The sequence below is a fragment of the Entelurus aequoreus genome, linkage group LG05, assembly GCF_033978785.1.
Source record: "Entelurus aequoreus isolate RoL-2023_Sb linkage group LG05, RoL_Eaeq_v1.1, whole genome shotgun sequence".
In the NCBI taxonomy this organism is placed as follows: Eukaryota; Metazoa; Chordata; class Actinopteri; order Syngnathiformes; family Syngnathidae; genus Entelurus; species Entelurus aequoreus.
The window spans coordinates 3482001-3505862 of NC_084735.1; the positions used below are offsets into that span (position 1 = coordinate 3482001).

The 23862-nt window shown below is 35.9% G+C and overlaps 1 protein-coding gene across 1 annotated transcript in view; it reads right to left on the minus strand.

The window, feature by feature from the left end:
* Positions 1 to 331: 331 nt before the first annotated feature.
* LOC133649515 (protocadherin Fat 3-like) overlaps positions 332 to 23862 on the minus strand; it is a 106277-nt gene continuing 82746 nt past the window's right edge. The window contains exon 21 of the mRNA XM_062046103.1: positions 332 to 2611. Coding sequence (XP_061902087.1) covers positions 1953 to 2611 — 659 coding nt within the window. The 3' untranslated portion in view covers positions 332 to 1952. The remainder of the gene's footprint in view (positions 2612 to 23862) is intronic.

The following is a 23862-nucleotide window of genomic DNA, read 5'->3' on the forward strand; positions in this document are numbered from 1 at the left end:
CTGGATTTATGAATGTGAAATTCACCTAAAAGACATAACAGTTTTATTGCATTCTCCAACCCTTGATTAGAATGATAATCCAAAAACAAAACTATTTATTGTTTTAAAGGCCTACTGAAAGCCACTACTAGCGACCACGCAGTCTGATAGTTTATATATCAATGATGAAATCTTAACATTGCAACACATGCCAATACGGCCGGGTTAACTTATAAAGTGACATTTTAAATTTAGGACACTCCTGTGTGAATCCAAAGTGAGAATGTTCAGTGGGAGGAAGTGGACTTGAAGCCGCCAAAGATGACAAAGACGACTTTCACTTTGTGCACAATTTATTCACACGGATAAAAGAAGACAACTAACAGGAAGTGCAGTTCAATTAGAGGCCGAGTGTGTGTTCTTCAAAGTGTCTTATTTCATTACCGCTTGGACCTCGGCCGCCAAATGACCTCGGTCGTCATGAAATAAACAACTGGCGAGTAATGAAACGATTGAACAAGGATCTCCGGCACCCGCTTGGCGTTCATCTTAATAGCATCTCCCAGGCGCCGCAACTTGTACCCCTAAAACAAGCTGGTCATGTGACATCTACAATGGTGGGGGTGGGGGGGGAGGTGCTTCTGCACCTCATTTACGTCTCTCTGCTAGCGCAGGAGTGTCCGAACGTCTTCCCCCGAGAGCCGCACACTGGAAAATTAAAGCATATAAATCGCTACTTTTTTCCCTACGCTTTGAACCCATCGGCTTACAAAACGGTGCGGCTAATTTATGGATTTTTCTTCGCTGACGGCGATAATATAGAAAGTAAAACACTGAGATGTTTTATTGTTTGTGCTCTGGCGTCGTCTTTTGGACGAATTTGCTCACTGCAGGTGCTTTCAAGTGCCGCGCCGTCTTCTTGCCGTACGGATTCTTCAAACAACGTTTGTAAGTTTTCCAATATCGCGTAAACAATTCTTACTTACTAAGGTGTCCCACGTGTTGTCATGCATATTTGTACGCGCTATCGCCGTTAGCTTTAGCTAATATGCTAACACGTTTACGAGTGTCTGTGTCAGAATGATTAACTTACATTCTTTTTGTGTTGTTTCAGTTTCGGGAATTCACCAAAACGTCACCGGGTCCGAGTCTGTTTAGCTGATTGGAGGGCTAGCGTATCCATGACGACGACGACTTCTGTTTTGTTTGATCATCCGTTTTACTGCCGTGCTACAGACAGCAGTGGGAAACAATTAAGGTATGTAAATAATCATTTACTACATATTTCCTTGTAAATAACTCACTTCACAACGTATATATCTGCGGCTTATAGTCCAGTGTGACTTATACGTGGAAAATAGTTTTGTTTTATCCCAAATGTAAAGATAGTCCGAAAAATAGGGTATTTCATTTTCAAAGGGGTGCGTGATTAATGACCATGCCGATACAAGGAATTATGTTGCCTCACGATAAATCCAGTAACGATGTTAAACTTTTTTTTTTTAAAAAGACTCTGATGAAGCAAGGTTACCCACTCAGGGTGAGCAAATCGAGCGCTCCTTTTCTCTGACCCGTGTTGTCATTTCCGCCCAAGCTCGTTGTAAACAAACCGTTTAAAAACAAAACCAAAAAAATGTCCTGCAAACATTTCGCATGGGGGGGGGGAAAAAAAAACATCACGCTTCAACACATCAACACTTGTCCAAACGCCTACATAGAAGCCTGCTGCTGAAGACGCCGCAAAAAAAGTTGTTTATTTAAATTAAATTGAAAAAAAAAATATTGATAACTGGTTATCGGTATCAATTTATCGGTTTAAAAAAATACTTTGTTCCTCGCCAGTTTTTAGCATCAACGTTTCCTTTTATGTGTTATTTTGGAAAGAACGCAAAGGACACCCCCGCGCTAACGTCATGGATCCGCGTAGAAAAATGCCGAGTCGACGTCGCCCCCCGGCTGTCGTTTATGAAAGTTCACTTAAACCCGTCCCAGCCCGCCGCCGGCTCCGACCCGGTGGAGGTCCTGTTGGTGCGCGTGGCCCTCCTGGCTCGTAGCGACACCAGGTTCAACAGTCTCTCCAGCTCGTCCCCGGACCCCGTCACGTTGCTGGAGCCCAGAGCGCCGCCTTCCCCGGACCCCCTCCAGTTCTCCTCCGCGTGCAAGTCCCACGCCCTCAGCGGGGGTAGGAGCTGGGCCGGGTGCAAGCTGAGGCCCGGCGGGCTGGACGGGTATCCCTCGTAGGCGTCCCGTGACGGGGGCAGGGTGTCGTAAAGGACCTCCGAGTCTTCGCCGGGCTCCGAGTCCCGCCTGGGTTCTCGGTACTCCTCGTAGACCGGCGAGGAGCAGCTGCCGCGCTGGTCCCGACTCGGATTCCGCCGCTTCCTCTGCCACTCCCCGGACTGGTTCCTCTCCCACTGGAAGGCCCTCCTCCCGACCTCCGGACCCGGGTCCCGGCTCCTGTCGGCGCCCGGTACCGGGGCTCGGTAGTCCAGCTGCAGGGAGCGGGTGCTGCCCCCCCGCCTGATGCTCTGTGGGGTGTCGCTCAGGTTGTAATGGGAGCCCAAGTCCGGCGGGCGGAGGCGAGACGGTGAGAACCAGCCGGAGGTCTGGCTGGAGGAGTCCCAGAGGTACGCTGCGGGGACACAAGCACACCTTTAGACCCACTTTCATCATCTCCTGCTGCTGCCATGGCAACCAATCACATGTCTAGTCTTCATCGCGCCATATGGAATATTTTATTCTCTTATTAATAGTAACGGTGGTTAAATTAATATAAAATTATATTAATATATAACATAGTATATTAAATACAATTATAAAAAATAAAAAGAAATTATAATAAAAAAATAAAAATAATTTATTATAAAATACTAATGAATAATTGTTAAAAAAAATATTATTTAATTATTCCTATTCTTAAATTATTATTTAATAATTGTAACGATGCCATCCATCCATTTTAAATTATAAATAAATGATAAATGGGTTATACTTGTATAGCGCTTTTCTACCTTCAAGGTACTCAAAGCGCTTTGACAGTATTTCCACATTCACCCATTCACACACACATTCACACACTGATGGAGGGAGCTGCCATGCAAGGCGCTAACCAGCAGCCATCAGAGGCAAGGGTGAAGTGTCTTGCCCAAGGACACAACGGACGTGACTAGGAAGGTAGAAGGTGGGAATTGAACCCCAGTAACCAGCAACACTCCGATTGCTGGCACAGCCACTCTACCAACTTCGCCACGCCGTCCCTATTTACCTTATTTTCCGTTATATTTCCCCTATTTTTCGTAGAAATGTCCCTTATTCCTCGTGAAATTTCCCTTATTTTTCCGTAAGATGTCCCTTATTTTGTTTGTATAGTTTCCCGTAAATTTCCCAAAATCTAACTTTCACCACCCAAAACTCTTTATTTTCCGTTTTAAACATAAACATCCTTCAGTCTACCCCAGGAAAGCTGTGGCTACAAATGTAGCTTACCACCAACAAGGTGTGAATGTACAGTCAAGGAGTGATGGCTTCTCACTTCTCTGTGAAGCACTTTGAGTGTCTAGAAAAGCACTATATAAATCTAATTTATTAGTATCACAATTTCCTGGAAATATGTCCCTTATTTCCTGGAAATGTTCCTTTTTTTTACGAATGCAAATGTTAAAAGAAAAGAAAGATGTCCATGTAGCAGATATTTTTATATCACAGGGGGGTTGATGGTGGACAATTTCCCTTAATTTCTGAAAATGTTTCCTTATTTTGTTTCAATAGTTTCCCGTAAATTTCCCATAGTCTAACTTTCTCATTCCCCTGGTAATTTTGTCTTACTTTCTGGAATATTGGCCTTATTTACGAATGCAAATGTTGACAGATATACTGTATCTATAACACAACCTACAATGTCAATATAGCATATATACATACAATTTCCCTGTTTTTTCTTTCCTTTTTGGGGAGGAAAATTTGGCAAATGTTCAGTTAGTTTGTTTAGTTTTTTCTGGAAAATTTCCTTTTTTTCTTACAAATAGAAATGTTGACAGATATGCTTAAAAAAACATAGCTAAAATGTTAATATAGCAGATATTTAGTCCCAGGGGATTTGCAATTTCCCTAATTTTCCCCTTTTTTCAAAGAAAATTTGCCAAATTTTCTGCCGATTGTCCCTGTCGGGGTGGCGGGGGGTGCTGGAGCCTATCCCAGCTGCATCCAGGTGGACAAGTGGAATTGTAACGATGGTTAAATAATTTAAAATACAAAAATGATATTAATATGATGACAATATACTATATAGGGTTATAATAAAGTATATCAAATATAATTATAAAAAATAAATACATAAAAACAAATTAATAATATTAATAAATAATGTGCTATAAAATAAAAATGGATAATTGTGTTTATTTTGTTTAATATTTTCCTAGTGTGCAAGGACTGATGCCAAGTCTTCATCGTGCGATATGAAATGTTTTTCAATTGTATTTTTTTATTAACAGTAATGATGGTTAAATTAATATAAATATAATAAAAATATTTTACATTATATAGGGTTGTAATATGTTGTCTTAGATATTTAATAAAAAATAATGCAAATAAATGAATAATAATTGCAATCAATGAATATAAAAAAATATATGAATATATATTATATAGGGTTATAATATATTAAATTAACTATAATTATTTAAAAAAAATATGAAATAATGAATAGTTATTATAAAATAATAGTGAATAATTGTATTAATTTTGTTGAATATTTTCCTAGTGTGCAAGAACTGATCACAGCGGCTCCGCTAAGTCTTCATCACGCGATATGGAATATTTTTCAATTGTATTTTTTTTATTAATAGTAACAATAATTATATTGACAAACATAAAAAATATATAAATATATAATATATCGATTTATAATATATTAAATATCATTATTTTATACAAATATACAAATAATGAATATTTATAATAAAATAATGAATAATATTTTGGTCAATATTTTCCGAGTGTGCAAAAACTGATCACAGAGGTGCCGCCAAGTCTTCATCGTGCGATATGGAATATTTTTCAATGTTATATTTTTATTGATAGTAACAATAATTACATAGATTTAAATTAATATAAAAATTATATAAATATGTAATATATTATATAGGGTTATGAAATATTATATTCCATACAATTTTTTTTTTAAAAATGATACAAATAATATAAAAATAATTATAAAATAATAAATTCATAATAATGAACAATGGTATTTATTTTGTTAAATATTTTTAATAGTAACAATAATTAAATTAATTAAAATCAATGTAACAATTATATCAATATATAGGGTTATATCATATTTAAAAAATATTATAATAAACATTGTGAAAATAATGACTAATTATTATAAAATAATAAATGAATAACAGTGAATAATTGTAATTACTGTATTTTTGGGAGTATAAGTCGCACCGGCCGAAAATGCATAATAAAGAAGGAAAAAAACATACATAAGTCGCACTGGAGTATAAGTCGCATTTTTTGGGGGAAATTTATTTGATAAAAGCCAACACCAAGAATAGACATTTGAAAGGCAATTGAAAATGTCTAACGAATAGTGAACAACAGGCTGAATAAGTGTACGTTATATGAGGCATAAATAACCAACTGGTATGTTAACGTAACATATTATGGTAAGAGTCATTCAAATAACTATAACATATAGAACATGCTATACGTTTACCAAACAATCTGTCACTCCTAATCGCTAAATCCCATGAAATCTTATACGTCTAGTCTCTTACTTGAATGAGCTAAATAATATCATTTGATATTTTACGCTAATGCAGGGTTTCCCACACATTCATTTATTTGTGGCGGCCCGCCACGAAAGAATTACGTCCGCCACAAATAAAGAATTTTTTTTTTTTTTAAATTAAAAATTTAAAATAAATTTTTTTAAATTTTTTTTTTTGTCCTCTCCAGCTTCTCAGGCAAATCATATAGTTCAGTGGTCCCCAACCTTTTTGTAGCTGCGGACCGGTCAACGCTTGAAAATTTGTCCCACGGACCGGTGGGGGTGGGGGGGTGGCTTGTATTTAAAAAAAAAAAAAAATTTGTTTTTTTTTACATAAATAAATACAAACGTGTGCTTACGGACTGTATCCCTGCAGGCTGTATTGATCTATATTGATATAGAATGTATATATTGTGTTTTTTATGTTGATTTCATTTAATTAAAAAAAAAAAAAAAAAAAAAAAAAAAATTTTTTTTTTTTTTTTAATTATTGTGCGGCCCGGTACCAATAGGTCCGCGGACCGGTACCGGGCCGCGGCCCGGTGGTTGGGGACCAGTGATATAGTTGATGTAGATGCCCATATCGGCTGTTCAGATTTACTTTACAAAAGAGAAGTGTAGGATACTTCTCTTGTTGCCTTATTTGTATTTGACTTTATTAAATGTATTTATATTAGAAACACAACATGTGTATATAACAAAGGGCGCAAAGTCTGCAGGCAGTAGGAAACACATGGTTAAGTGTAGGGAGTAAAACTGATGGCAGTCTAAAGTTCAAGATTTTTGGAGCTCTTTGTTCAGTGGATCAGATGTTTGATGAAGCTCTGTGTCTATCTACCACCACTACTGTTTTATGCTTATTTGTTATAGGACACCTCTGCCTCTGTTTCACTTTATGTTGCTGGTAAATAATATGGTTGTAGTAGTAGGCTAAAGTTAAATTATTTAGTATGCACTAATTAAAGGGGCAGAGCTTTAAGAGACATTTTAGCTTTTATATTTTATAAGATATATTTTTTGTAAGAACCACAATGAATAAATCTATTTCAGTGAATAACTTATTGTTCAAATCTGTATATAAATATGTACATAAAATGTTGTAATTATATTGTAAAATGGATGGATGGATGGACGTTTAAAACAACACTGTTATTATTAATTAGTAAGTATACATTTTTTAAGCCTTTTTAGAGAAAATCAAATCATTGTAGTACATTATGCAAATTACTCGACGATGTCATGGTGACCACGCCCATAGCCACGCCCCCACCGCGACAGGTATCTTGGCAGTTTATGGGAAACACTGTAATGTGTTAATCATTTCACACATAAGTCGCTCCTGAGTATAAGTCGCACCCCCCCGGCCAAACTATGAAAAAAAACTGCGCCTTATAGTCCGAAAAATACGGTATTTAGTCGAATATTTTCCTGGTGTGCAGGAAGTGATGACAGTGATGCGTCCTTTTGGACCCTCAGACAGCTTTTGCTGACTAATCTCCCCAAGAAGCGTGAAATTACACTCAGGTTTTTGCCAGCTCTGCAAAAACCTTCCAACGGGAGTCTGAGCTGTTGAGAAATTCAAGTTTTTCGCGGGCGCTGCCCTTGAGCAACCCCCCAGTTCCGCATGCTCCCTCCCCCACGGGGCCACATTACCGCAATTATGATAGCGCTCGATCACTAGCAGCACGCGTGGCGATGATAACCAAACGACACTTCAGAGCCCTCAGAAACGGTTTTATCTTTTGTTTGCTCTGAGACGCTCCTCGGTCTGAAAGCTCGACAAGTGCGTTGCTCGGAAACAAGACATGAAAAGTCAACAAGGCGTGGACTGTGTGTGAGAGGAAGGAGAATGTCTCCTCCATGCCAGGCTCACGCACACAATGTCACAGAGATTCCCGAGACAACTTGAGAGATGATGAGCAAGCCGGTCACATGCGGGAGGAACCGCACATCCCTTCCCCATCAACAACGATGCTAATCTAGCTGACTTTATGAGAGGCAACAACGATTACTTTGGGGGAAAATGATCATCCAGGACCGTTTATTTTTGAGCCCGAACGCAAAGAGGATGAGTAATACGTTTTAGAAGTCGATTGCTAAAGGGATGTAGCTTTATTGTGACACCGTAGCATTAGCAGCATGGCTAGGTGCTAAACATACAAACTAACCATAGTAAAACAAACACTTACTGTAATATTTTACATAATTCTGTTTAGATGAAGATTCAATCTCAATCCTCACAAAAGGTTAAAATAAATTGGAGAAACAAGTGTCTTTTTGTGTCTTTTTTACCATCTTGGGTGACGTGAAAGTGGACCATATATATATATATATATATATATATATATATATATATATGTATATATATATGTATATGTATATATATATGTATATGTATATATATATGTATATGTATATATATATATATATATATATATATATATATATATATATATATGTATATATATATGTATATGTATATATATATGTATATGTATATATATATGTATATGTATATATATATATATATATATATATATATATATATATATATATATATATATATATATATATATATATATATATATATATATATATATATATATGTGTATATATATATATATATATATATATGTGTATATATATATATATGTATATATATATATATATGTGTATATATATATATATATATATATGTATATATATATATATATATGTATACATATATATATATATATATACATATATATATATGTATATATATATATATATATGTATACATATATATATATGTATACATATATATATATATATATGTATATATATATATGTATGTATATATATATATGTATATATATATGTATATATAAATGTATATATATATGTATATGTATATATATATATATATATATCTCCTGAGGATTGAGGTAACCCCTCATGAAACAGGCCTGTAGAGATGAAATAGTCTTGTGATTTTTTCCCACACATACATATTACGCTCTACCACGGTATCGAGCACTATTTTTTGGATAATCTAATTAAGACATATATGTATACATATATATATATATATATATATATATATGTGTATACATTTATATACATCTATATATATATACATATATATACATCTATACTTATATATATATACATATATGTGTATATGTATGTATATAAATACATATATACTGTATATATATATACTGTGTATATATATATATATATATATATAATGTGTGTATATGTATGTATATATACAAATATATATACATATATATATGTATATATACAAATATATATACATATATATATGTATGTATGTATGTATGTATGTATATATACACATATATATATATGTATGTATGTATGTATGTATATATACACATATATATATATGTATGTATGTATATATACACATATATATATATATGTATGTATGTGTGTGTGTGTGTGTATATATACATACATACATATATATGTGTGTATGTGTATATATATATATATATACATATATATATATACATATATATATATACATATATATATATACATATATATATATATATATATATATATATATATATATATATATATAATCATATCGATAACATTAATAGTAGTTACAATATTATCACACACAAGTAAACACGCTGCTTGTATCGCACATGATATCACACACAAGTAAACAAGCTGCTGGACCGCTTGTACCGCACGTAATATCACACACAAGTAAACACGCTGCTTATATCGCACGTGATATCACACACAAGTAAACACGCCGCAGGACCGTTTGTATTGCATGTGATATCACACACAAGTAAACACGCTGCTTGTATCGCACAGCTACTAAGACAGGGTGTTGTTGGGGTTTTTTCCACTTCTGTATTGCAACGATGTAACAATAAACCGCGACTAGAACTCCCGATGGTTAGTAGTACCCTTTTAGAATTAGAAGCATCTAAAAACTGCACTTTGAGCAACTCACGGACTGACTGGTGCCGACTCGCTAGCTTAAAGGCCTACTGAAAGCCACTACTAAATCCTTTCAGCAAAAATATGGCAATATCGCGAAATGATCAAGTATGACACATAGAATGGATCTGCTATCCCCGTTTAAATTTAAAAAATTCATTTCCGTAGGCCTTTAAGTGCTAACATGGAGACACAAGACACATACAGCAGGTCTTTCCTCGTTAAAAAAAAAAGCAACGTTCTCCAATCTAAACTTCTATAAACACATTCATGTCTTAGCAACTAAGATCGTGAAAGCTGCAAGCCGCGCTCGCCGAGAACGCAATCACGATGATCGATCTTTCCTCCGAGGAAAAGACACGGAGGTGTTTTATGGTGCGTTCAAGTACCGCCGAGCAGAGTAGGACAACCCACGCCGGAAGTAATTGAGTTTATTTATCACGCCCTTTTCATTGAAATCAATGGTAAAGTGCTACAGGAGGAAGCAACGTTGACAGTGCAAGAGTACAAGTATGGCTGATACAACACTAACACTTAAGTGTAACACTGCAGCTATACAATAAAACTCCTTTTTTTCGTGGGACCATGTCAGTCATATATTATTCAACGTTTGAAAACAATGCGGAGTCTCAGCTAAAATATTAACACACAGTAAAGTTAGTCATGGACTGCAGGTCTTTTTGATATGTTCTGCAAGAACCCTAATAAAAGTGGTTTCCAGACATCCTCTAAGACAGTGGTCCCCAACCTTTTTGTAGCTGCGGACCGGTCAACGCTTGAAAATTTGTCCCACGGACCGGGGGGGGGGGGGGGGGGGATTTTTTTTTTTTTTTTTTTTTTTTTTCCCCCATAAAGAAATACAATCATGTGTGCTTACGGACTGTATCCCTGCAGACTGTATTGATCTATATTGATATATAATGTATATTTTGTGTTTTTTATGTTGATTTAATTTAAAAAAAAAAATATATATATATTTTTTTTTTTTATTTTTTTTAATTAAATTTCTTGCGTGGCCCGGTACCGGTCCGCGGACCGATTGGTACCGGGCCACGCAAGAAATGTAATTTAAATAAAATTGTTTTTATTTTTATTTTTTATTTTTTTTAAAAATTAAATCAACATAAAAAACAATATGTACATTATATATCGATATAGATATATAAGACAGTTGGGGACCACTGTCTTAGAGCAGTGGTCCCCAACCCGATTGGTACCGGGCCACGCAAGAAATTTAATTTAAAAAAAAAAAAAAAAAAAATTGTTTTTTTTTTTAATTAAATCAACATAAAAAACACAATATATACATTATATATCAATATAGATATATAAGACAGTTGGGGACCACTGTCTTAGAGCAGTGGTCCCCAACCCGATTGGTACCGGGCCACGCAAGAAATGTAATTTAAAAAAAAAAAAAAAAAAAATTTTTTTTTTTTAATTAAATCAACATAAAAAACACAATATATACATTATATATCAATATATATATATAAGACAGTTGGGGACCACTGTCTTAGAGCAGTGGTCCCCAACCCGATTGGTACCAGGCCACGCAAGAAATTTAATTAAAAAAAAAAAAAAAAAAAATTAAATCAACATAAAAAACACAATATATACATTATATATCAATATAGATCAATACAGTCTGCAGGGATACAGTCCGTAAACACACATGATTGTATTTCTTCAATTGGTACCGGGCCGCGGAACAATTGGAACCAGAAAAAAAAAGAATTTTTTAAAAATTAAATCAACATAGAAAAACACATTTTATACATTATATATCAATGTAGATCAATACAGCCTGCAGGGATACAGTCCGTAAGCACACATGATTGTATTTCTTTATGAAAAAAAAAATAAATAATAAAAACAAAAAATAAAATTACATTTCCCCCCCCCCCCCCCCCCCCCCCCGGTCCGTGGGACACATTTTCAAGCGTTGACCGGTCCGCAGCTACAAAAAGGTTGGGGACCACTGCTCTAAGACAGTGTTTTTCAACCACTGTGCCGCGGCACACTAGTGTGCCGTGAGATACAGTCTGGTGTGCCGTGGGAGATGATCTAATTTCACCTATTTGGGTTGAAAATATTTTTTGCAAAGCAGTAATTATAGTCTGCAAATGATGTGTTGTTGTTGAGTGTCGGTGCTGTCTAGAACTCGGCAGAGTAACCGTGTAATACTCTTCCATATCAGTAGGTGGCAGCAGGTAGCTAATTGCTTTGTAGATGTCGGAAACAGCGGGAGGCAGTGTGCAGGTAAAAAAATGTGTCCAATGCTTAAACCAAAAATAAACAAAAGGTGAGTGCCCCTAAGAAAAGGCCTTGACGCTTAGGGAAGGCTATGCAGAACAAAACTAAAACTGAACTGGCTACAAAGTAAACAAAAACAGAATGCTGGACGACAGCAAAGACTTACTGTGGAGCAAAGACAATGTACATCCGAACATGGCATGACAATCAACAATGTCCCCGCAAAGAAGGATAAAAATGACTGAAATATTCTTGATTGCTAAAACAAAGCAGGTGCGGGAAATATCGCTCAAATTAAGACATAAAACTGCTACAGGAAAATACCAAAAAAAGAGAAAAAGCCACCAAAATAGGAGCGCAAGACAAGAACTAAAACACTACACACAGGAAAACAGCAAAAAACTCCAAATAAGTCAGGGTGTGATGTGACAGGTGGTGACAGTACACCTACTTTGAGACAAGAGCTATAGTAAGGCATGGTTGGGTATGGTTTAAAGTCATATCCAACAATTGCGACAACGACTTTTTACTGTCGACTGAGTTTCGTTTTTTAATGACTTCTGCTGGTGGTGTGCCTCCGGATTTTTTTCAACGCAAAAAATGTGCCTTGGCTCAAAAAAGGTTGAAAAAGACTGCTCTAAGACAGTGTTTTTCAACCTTTTTTGAGGCAAGGCACATTTTTGTCATAAAAAAAAATCCGGAGGCACACCACCAGCAGAAAACTTGCAAAAATGTAACTCCACCAAGTCGTCGTGTCTCATTTTGAGTGTGTTGGTGTCTTCCTGTGTGTGGTGCTTTAGTTCTTGTCTTGCTTATTTTGGTGGCCCTTCCTGTGTTTTCCTGTAGCGGTTATCATGTCTTCCTTTGAGCGCTATTCCGCGCACCTGCTTTGTGTTAGCAAGCAAGGCTATTTACGTTGTTGCTATCCTTTATTTGTGTGGACATTGTTGATTGTCATGTCACGTACGGAATGTACTTTGTAGACGCCGTAAGTTTTTGCTGTAGTCCAGGATTTTGTCTCTGTTTACTTTGTAGCCAGTTCAGTTTGACTTTTGTTTTGCATAGCCTTTTCCTTTCGTTCATTTTGGGTTTAAGCATTGCATACCCTTTTTACCTGCACCCTGCCTCCCACTGTGGTCCGCATATCGGGATCACAACAAACCATCCTCGTCTCACCCGACACATTCCGACTTTTACAAAGCAATGCTGCCACCTACTGACATGGAGTATTACGTGGTTACTAGGGGTGTGGGAAAAAATCGATTCGAATTCGAATCGCGATTCTCACGTTGTGCGATTCAGAATCGATTCTCTTTTTTTTTAAAAATCGATTTTTTTTTTTTTAATTTTTTTTTTTTATTAATTTTTTTTTTCTTTTTTTTTTAAATTAATCAATCCAACAAAACAATACACAGCAATACCATAACAATGCAATCCAATTCCAAAACCAAACCCGACCCAGTATCACTCAGAACTGCAATAAACAGAGCAATTGAGAGGAGACACAAACACCACACAGAGCAAACCAAAAGTAGTGAAACAAAAATGAATATTATCAACAACAGTATCAATATTAGTTACAATTTCAACATAGCAGTGATTAAAAATCCCTCATTGACATTATCATTAGACATTTAGTTTATGAGATGCGATGCAAGTGTAAGCTATTGTTCATTTTTTGTATTTTAAAAAAAAATTAATGTCTATAATGATAATATCAATGAGGGATTTTTAATCACTGCTATGTTGAAATTGTTACTAATATTGATACTGTTGTTGATAATATTCATTTTTGTCTCACTAATTTTAGATTGTTCCGTGTCATGTTTGTGTCTCCTCAATTGCTCTCAATTGCTCTGTTTATTGCTATTCTGAATGTTGCTGGGTGGGGTTTTGTTTTGAAATTGTATTGCATTATTATGGTATTGTTGTGTATTGTTTTCATTAAAAAAAATAATAATTAAAATTAAAAAAAAAAAAAAATCGTTTTTGAATCGAGAATCGTGTTGAATTGAAAAAAAAAAATCGATTCTGAATCGAATCGTGACCCCAAGAATCGATTTTGAATCGAATCGTGGGACACCCAAAGATTCCCAGCCCTAGTGGTTACCCTGCCGAGTTTTACGCAGCACAGACACTAAGCAACGGCACATTATTGGCAGATTCTAATTATTGATTTGCCAAAAATATTTTTGGGATAAATTAGGTGAAGTTGCATCATTTCCCACGGCACACCAGACACTAGTGTGCCGCGGCACAGTGGTTGAAAAACACTGCTCTAAGACGCGTTATCCGTTGTTCTTTGCATTTTAGTCCACAAAATTTGCCGTGTTTTCCGTCGACTAAAATGTTGAGGATTTTAGCCGACTAAAACTCGACTGAAACCACAAAAAGCCAAAAGCAGTGAAGTTGTCAAGTTGTGTAAATGGTAAATAAAAACAAAATGCAATGATTTGCTCATCCTTTTCAACTTATATTCAATTGAATAGACTGCAAAGACAAGATACTTAAAGTTCCAACTGAAAAACTATTTTTTTTTTGCGATTAATCCTTAACTTAAAATTTAATGGCAGCAACACATTGCAAAAAAGTTGTCACAGGGGCATTTTTACCACTGTGTTACATGGCCTTTCCTTTTAACAACACTCAGTGAACGTTTGGGAACTGAGGAGACACATTTTTGAAGTGGAATTCTTTCCCATTCTACAGCAGGGGTGTCCAAACTTTTCCCGCTGAGGGCCGCACACTGAAATATCAAAGTAAGCGGGGGCCATTTTGATATTTTTTGTTTTAAAAACCAATACAATATATGTATAAAAAATATACATTTAGGCCTCCACTCAGGCTTGATCCTGGGGACCCCAAAGGGTTTAGGTCAGGGGTCGGCAACCCAAAATGTTGAAAGAGCCATATTGGACCAAAAATACAAAAACAAATCTGTCTGGAGCCGCAAAAAATGAAAAGCCATATTACATGTGTCATGAGATATACATGGAATTAAGAGGACTTAAAGGAAACTAAATGAGCTCAAATATAGCTACAAATGAGGCATAATGATGCAATATGTACATATCGCTAGCCTAAATAGCATGTTAGCATCGATTAGCTTGCAGTCACGCACTGACCAAATATGTCAATAACATCAACAAAACTCACCTTTGTGCATTCATGCACAACGTTAAAAGTGTGGTGGACAAAATGCGACAGAAAAAGAAGTGGCATAAAACACGTCCTAGGAAGTCGGAGAAAGTTAAACATGTAAACAAACTATACGGTGAGTTCAAGGACCGCCAAAATAAGTAGGACAAAACGGCGCTCGCCAAATACTCGAATCAGTGAAACATGTTTAATATAAACAGTGTGATTTATAACAATTAGGGAGGTTTGTGTCATGTTTGTCCTCCTACAGAAACCATACTAAAACAAAAAAATAGATTTTTTTTCCCCTCATCTTTTTCCATTCTTCATACATTTTTGAAAAATCTCCAGAGAGCCACTAGGGCGGCGCTAAAGAGCCGCATGCGGCTCTAGAGCTGCGGGTTGCCGACCCCCGGTTTAGGTAAAAAAAATATTTAAAATGTGTCATTATTTAGTATTATTATTATTATCCAAGGTTTAAATCTCCAGATCAACATTAGGTCTATCCGTCAATATAACGTTTTTTGTTTTTTTTAAGATTGACGCTGTATGCTCTTTTTGTCAAAGAAAACCCGTTTTTTTTTATGGAAAAAAACACAAAATATGCAATATTTTCCCCCAATAACATTTTAAAGTGGAATATTTGAGATTAGAGATGTCCGATAATATCGGTCTGCCGATAAATGCGTTAAAATGTAATATCGGAAATTATCGGTATCGTTTTTTTTATTATCAGTATCGGTTTTTTTGTATTTTTTTATTTAATTAAATCAACATAAAAAACACAAGATACACTTACAATTAATGCACCAACCCAAAAAACCTCCCTCCTCATTCACACAAAAGGGTTGTTTCTTTCTGTTATTAATATTCTGCTTCCTACATTATATATCAATATATATCAATACAGTCTGCAAGGGATACAGTCCGTAAGCACACATGATTGTGCGTGCTGCTGCTCCACTAATAGTACTAACCTTTAACAGTTAATTTTACAAATTTTCATTAATTACTAGTTTCTATGTAACTGTTTTTATATTGTTTTACTTTCTTTTTTATTCAAGAAAATGTTTTTAATTTATTTATCTTATTTTATTTTATAATTTTTTTAAAAAAAGGACCTTATCTTCATCATACCTGGTTGTCCAGATTAGGCATAATAATGTGTTCATTCCACGACTGTATATATCGGTTGATATCGGTATCGGTAATTAAAGAGTTCGACAATATCGGAATATCGGATATGGGCAAAAAGCCATTATCGGACATCCCTATTTGAGATGACATAATAATTGGAGCTCATAGCATAACTCATAACAACATTGATTCATTATTATTTTTTGAGCAATGACACTTGAAAAATGTTTTTTAAAAAAAGTCCCACTAATATTATTGGGGATCCAAAAGGGTCCTGCTCAGTAAAGTATTAAAAAACAAATCATACATTTTTTAAAAAAACTTTTAACACAATAGTCTCAAGATCAACTTCAGATCCATCCGTCAATTATAACTGTTATTGTTGTTAGTTTTTTGTTTGTTCGTTTTAGGCCCATGTTTAAAAAAACACAGCTTAGTTTTTTATATGGAAGAAGGACAAGCTTCAGGTGTCACTCCAGATTTGAAAGGACTGTTGGCATGGATATCAGAGCACAGTAAAAGAGGCAAAAAGAGAACATTGGGCAAACATTATTGCCTCAAATAGTCTTGACCCTCGTGTTTTATTCAAAAGCATTGACTCTGTTCTTAATGCCCCTCAGCCTACATGTTTGGAACCCTCCTCTGAATTGTGCAATGCCTTTTTCAAGTATTTTATTGATGAGATTGCCACAACGAGGGCTCTCATCTCTGTTCCGACCTCTGACCCTTCTGTCCCGTTGAACTACTCTGCTGTTTTTAATCAGTTTGAGCAAGTGACTCTGCGGCAGTTACAAGAGTTAACTAATCCTATGAAGCCCTCAGGTTCCCCCCATGATGCTGTCCCTCCTACATTTTTTAAACAAGTGTTTTCTTGCATAGGGCAGCCTGTTCTTAACATTTTAAATAGCAGTCTGTTTTCTGGCGTGGCTCCTACCAGTTTTAAACACGCCGTGGTTCAACCGCTTTTAAAGAAACCTGGGGCCGTACTTATCAAGCTTCTTAGAATGACTCCTAAGAAGTCTGCCAAGAGTTGACTTAAGAGTAAATCAATTCTTCGCTGAAAGCTGCACTTAAAAGTTAGTTATCAAGCGTCTTACTCACACTTTCAGCGAAGTGTAGGACTGAATCTTAAGTGTCACACTCAGAGCTGAATTACGACATTACTATGTGCCGTAAACGGAATTTTAGGTGACGTCATTTCTGTGTCCATAGAAATGACCAATCACGGAAGGGAATCCCTTGTCTAAGAATAAAGAAATATCTTAGAAATATTTAAGTGGACAATGGGAGTGTATATTTTGACAATAAACTACAAAATAATACAAAACAAACTAGTCCCCGCCGGCACTCACGCTACCGCTCCCTCTCTTCTCTCGCCCACACACTCACTGACGTCACTCACCTCACGGCCACACACATACGCTACTGTCATAACATTTTCTTTCCAATTCATTAATTAGGCAACTCCTTTGAAACTGGTGTGGGTGGCTCTATATATACTAGCCCACTGCAGACACATGCAGAAATCAACAAGGAATCGAAAAGTATTAAATCTGTGACAAAACTAATATCCGCTCTGTCTAAACCAGGGGTCACCCACGCGGTGCCCGCGGGCACCAGGTCGCCCGTAAGGACCAGATGAGTAGCCCGCTGGCCTGTTCTAAAAATAGCTCAAATAGCAGCATTTACCAGTGAGCTGCCTCTATTTTTTAAAAATGTATTTATTTACTAGCAAGCTGGTCTCGCTTTGCCCGACATTTTTAATTCTAAGAGAGACAAAACTCAAATAAAATTTGAAAATCCAAGAAAATATTTGAAAGACTTGGTCTTCACTTGTTTAAATAAATTCATTAATTTTTTTTACTTTGCTTCTTATAACTTTCAGAAAGACAATTTTAGAGAAAAAATACAACCTTAAAAATGATTTTAGGATTTTTAAACACATATACCTTTTTACCTTTTAAATTCCTTCCTCTTCTTTCCTGACAATTTAAATCAATGTTCAAGTAAAAAAAAATTTTTTTATTGTAAAGAATAATAAATACATTTTAATTTAATTCTTCATTTTAGCTTCTGTTTTTTCGACAAAGAATATTTGTGAAATATTTCTTCAAACTTATTATGATTAAAATTCAAAAAAATTATTCCGGCAAATCTAGAAAATCTGTAGAATCAAATTTAAATCTTATTTCAAAGTCTTTTGAATTTCTTTGAAAAATTTTGTTCTGGAAAATCTAGAAGAAATAATAATTTGTCTTTGTTAGAAATATAGCTTGGTCCAATTTGTTATATATTCTAACAAAGTGCAGATTGGATTTTAACCTATTTAAAACATGTCATCAAAATTCTAAAATTAATCTTAATCAGGAAAAATTACTAATGATGTTCCATAAATTCTTTTTTTAATTTTTGAAAAAAGATTCGAATTAGCTAGTTTTTCTCTTCTTTTTTTCGGTTGAATTTTGAATTTTAAAGAGTCGAAATTGAAGATAAACTATGTTTCAAAATGTAATTGTAATTTTTTTTCGTGTTTTCTCCTCTTTTAAACCGTTCAATTAAGTGTAAATATCATTAATTATTAATAATAACATAGAGTTAAAGGTAAATTGAGCAAATTGGCTATTTCTGGCAATTTATTTAAGTGTGTATCAAACTGGTAGCCCTTCGCATTAATCACTACCCAAGAAGTAGCTCTTGGTTTCGAAAAGGTTGGTGACCCCTGGTCTAAACGATACCGTTTGATCAGCTGCTCGTCATCAAAAAAAACCAAACATTGTTCCGTTCCCTGAACGTTCTGCGCACGTCTCTCTCGCCTCAGTGCCATCCCCTGCTGGCAACTCCTAACCACTTAAGACACCTCTGAAGGTCTCTTAAATATCGTGGAGAGTAGGAGTGATTCTTAGACTTAAGAACGTTGATAAAAAGCGTTTATTCTTAAGTTGGAGAGTAGGACTAAATTTCGCAAATTCTCAGGACTTAAGTGTAAAATGGCACTCTAAGAAGCTTGATAAGTACGGCCCCTGGTCTGGACAGTTCAGTTTTAGCCCATTTTAGACCCATTTCTAAGCTGCCTTTTCTCTCAAAAATCTCGGAGAAGATCGTTTTTACCCAGTTAAACACTTTTTTAGAGGACTCTGATATTTTAGAAGTCTTTCAGTCTGGGTTTAAAGGCCTACTGAAATGAATTTTTTTTATTTAAACGGGGATAGCAGATCTATTCTATGTGTCATACTTGATCATTTCGCGATATTGCCATATTTTTGCTGAAAGGATTTAGTAGAGAAAATCGACGATAAAGTTCGCCACTTTTGCTCGCTGATAAAAAAAGGCTTGCCCCTACCGGAAGTAGCGTGACGTAGTCAGTTGAACATATACGCAAAGTTCCCTATTGTTTACAATGATGGCCGCATGAAGTGAGAGAGATTCGGACCGAGAAAGCGACAATTTCCCCATTAATTTGAGCGAGGATGAAAGATTTGTGGATGAGGAAAGTGAGAGTGAAGGACTAGTGGGGAGTTGAAGCTATTCAGATATGGAAGATGCTGTGAGAGCCGGGGGTGACCTGATATTCAGCTGGGAATGACTACAACAGTAAATAAACACAAGACATATATATACTCTATTAGCCACAACACAACCAGGCTTATATTTAATATGACACAAATTAATCCTGCATAAAAACACCTGCATGTTTGTTACGCTAGCTCCTAGCTCCTCTGCTAGCTCCTAGCTCCATAGAACGCGCCAATACAATTCAAACACCTGATCAACACACACAATCACTCAGCCCAAAAGACCGTTCACCTAACCCAAGGTTCATAAAGCTTATATATTTTTTAAAAGTTACGTACGTGACGCGCACATACGGTCAAGCTATCAAATGTTTAGCAGCCAAGGCTGCATAGTCACGGTACCTGATATTCAGCTGGGAATGACTACAACAGTAAATAAACACAAGACATATATATACTCTATTAGCCACAACACAACCAGGCTTATATTTAATATGACACAAATTAATCCTGCATAAAAACACCTACGTCTTTGTTATGCTAACTCCTAGCTCCTATGCTAGCTCCTAGCTCCATAGAACACGCCAATACAATTCAAACACCTGATCAACACACACAATCACTCAGCCCAAAAGACCGTTCACCTAACCCAAGGTTCATAAAGCTTATATATTTTAAAAAAGTTACGTACATACGCAAAAAAAAGTTGCGCACATACGGTCAAGCGATCAAATGTTTAGAAGCCAAAGCTGCATACTCACGGTAGCACGTCTGCGTCTTTGTCATCCAAATCAAAGTAATCCTGGTAAGAGTCTGTGTTGTCCCAGTTCTCTACAGGCGTCTGTGTATCGAAGTCAAAAGTCCTCCTGGTTAGAGTCTCTGTTATCCGAGTTCTTGCATCTTGACTGCATCTTTCGGGAATGTAAACAAAGACGCGCCGGCTGTGTACTGTTGTTGCTGACTTCGTTCGAAAAATACGTCCGTTTCGCACCGACAACTTTCTTCTTTGCTTGCTCAGCTTCTTTCTCCATAATGCAATGAACATAATTGCAACAGATTCACGAACACAGATGTCCAGAATACTGTGGAATTATGAAATGAAAACAGAGCTTTTTTGTATTGTATTCAATGGGGAAGGCATACCTCTGTTCCCCGGGCTACGTCACACGCATACGTCATCCTCAGAGGCGTTTCGAACCGGAAGTTTAGCGGCAAATTTAAAATGTCACTTTATAAGTTAACCCGGCCGTATTGGCATGTGTTATAATGTTAAGATTTCATCATTGATATATAAACTATCAGACTGCGTGGTCGCTAGTAGTGGCTTTCAGTAGGCCTTTAAGCCCATGATCACCAACCTGGGTTTTCGTATTGACAGTGATTTTAAATTGGAGCGTCAGATTGGCACAGTGGTGAAAGCCAGCTTTTTTTTTATTTACGTCAGCTGGCTAAGGTTGAAAACCTTCTTTCTAGGCAACAGTTTGAGACAGTAATCCATGCCTTTATCACATCTCGGCTGGATTACTGTAACGCTTTATATTTTGGAATTAGTCAGTCCTCCCTCTCACGTCTGCAGCTGGTCCAAAATGCAGCTGCCCGACTTTTAACAAACACAAGAAAAAGAGAGCACATGACTCCTGTTTTAGCCTCCCTCCACTGTGTCTTTTAGAGTCCATTTTAAAATGATCTTACTTGTTTTTAAATCCTTACATGGTCCTTACAGGGGGGGACAGAGCCTTCTCTGTTGCGGGCCCCAAACTCTGGAATGATCTTCCACTCCATGTGAGACAGGCCCCTTCTTTGGCTATTTTTAAGACCCTTCTTAAAACCCATTTTTATTCACTGGCTTTTAACCCACCGTGAGACTTTAAACGGTTTTTCACTTTTTTAACTGCTTTTTATCTAACAAAATTGTTCTTAGGGTAATTTTGTATTTGCTTTTTTAACGTGTATTTTACTTCTGTTTTCAATTTTATTTTTTAGTCTGTCCTTTGCCTTTATTTCTTTGTGGTGTACAGCCCTTTGTTTTTCAACTGTGGTTGTTTTTTAAAGGGCTTCATAAATAAAGTTGGTATGGTATATGGCAAACACAAAATATGCAACATTTTCCCCCAAAAATGTCTCAAAAGTGGAATATTTAATAATAATATTATTTTATATATATATATATATATATATATATATATATATATATATATATATATATATATATATATATATATATATATATATATATATAAAATATATATATATATATAATATAATATAATAATAATAATAATAATATATAATTATTATAATTATATATAATATAATGTAATATTGTAATATATATTGTATATATTACTATTATATATATATATATATATATATATATATATATATATATATATATATATATATATATATATATATATATATATATATATATATATATATATATATAATATAATTATAATATAATAATAATAATAAATATAATATAATATATAATAATACCTGGGATTTATATAGCACTTTTCTAAGTACCCAAAGTCGCGTTACATGTTAAAAACCCATCATTCATTCACACCTGGTGGTGGTAAGCCACTTTCGTAGCCACAGCTGCCCTGGGGTAGACTGACCCCTTAAATTAAACTCTAAAGTAAAGTGGTATTCAAGTCCAATGACAACATAGCATATTTAATGTGAGGTCAATAATTCATAATGACATTGATTTTGATTCATTATTATTTTTTAAAGAAAGAAACAGCCTGCATGGCAGCTTTGTGTTATTCGAGTAAACATTGAAACATTTTATTGTTACATTTCACCCGTTTGCTCTTTTACACCACTTTTTAGGTTTTTATTTTTTTTTAAATCGTATTTTTAGAATGTGCCACGGGGCCGTTAAAAGATTACCTGCGGGCCGGAAATGGCCCCCGGGCCGCACTTTGGACACCCCTGATGTGCAGCTTAAGTTGTTCAACAGTCCGGGGGTCTCCGTTGTGGTATTTTAGGCTTCATAATGCGCCACACATTTTCAATGGGAGACAGGTCTAGATACAGGCAGGCCGGTCTAGTACCCGCACTCTTGGCATTGTCTTACTGAAATAAGCAGGGGCGTCCATGAAAAAGACATTGCTTGGATGCTCCAAAAACCTGTATGAACCTTTCAGCATTAATGGCGCCTTCACAGATGTGTAAGTTACCCATGTCTTGGGCACTAATACACCCCCATACCATCACACATGCTGGCTAGAACAGTCCGCATGGTTCTTTTCCTCTTTGGTCCGGAGGACACAGTTTCCAAAAACAATTTGACTCGTCAGACCACAGAAGACTTTTCCACTTTGCAGCAGTGCATCTTAGATGAGCTCGGGGCCCAGCGAAGCCGGCGGCGTTTCTGGGTGTTGTTGATAAATGGCGTTGACTTTGCATAGTAAAGTTTTAACTTGCACTTACAGATGTCGCGACCAACTGTAGTTGCTGACAGTGGTTTTCTGAAGTGTTCCGGAGCCCATGTGGTGATATCCTTTACACACTGGTGTCGCTTTTTGATGCAGTACCGCCTGATGTCATTGCTTACGTGCAGTGATTTCTCCAGATTCTCCGAACCTTTTGATGATGTTACGGAGCGTAGATGGTGAAATCCCTAAATTCCTTGCAATAGCTTGTTCAGAAATGTTGTTCTTAAACTGTTCAACAATTTGCTCACGCATTTGTTGACAAAGTGGTGACCCTCGCCCCGTCCTTATTTGGGAATGACTGAGCATTTCATGGAAGCTTCTTTTTAGGGGGTTAAATGACCAAAAATCACCAAAAATGATTCCCGGGCGCGGCCCAGGCTGCTGCCCACTGCTCCCCTCACCTCCCAGGGGGTGATCAAGGGGATGGGTCAAATGCAGAGGACAAATTTCACCACACCTAGTGTGTGTGTGACAATCATTGCTACTTTAACTTTAACTTAACTTTAATCTCAGTCGCACTTTTGTGGCCATAGAAACTTTTATTTTGAAGGTAGGGATGGGCCATACGGCCATAAATCTATATCGATAACGATATATATCACCTTAGATTATTTGGTAAATATCAATACAATATAACAGCTATTTA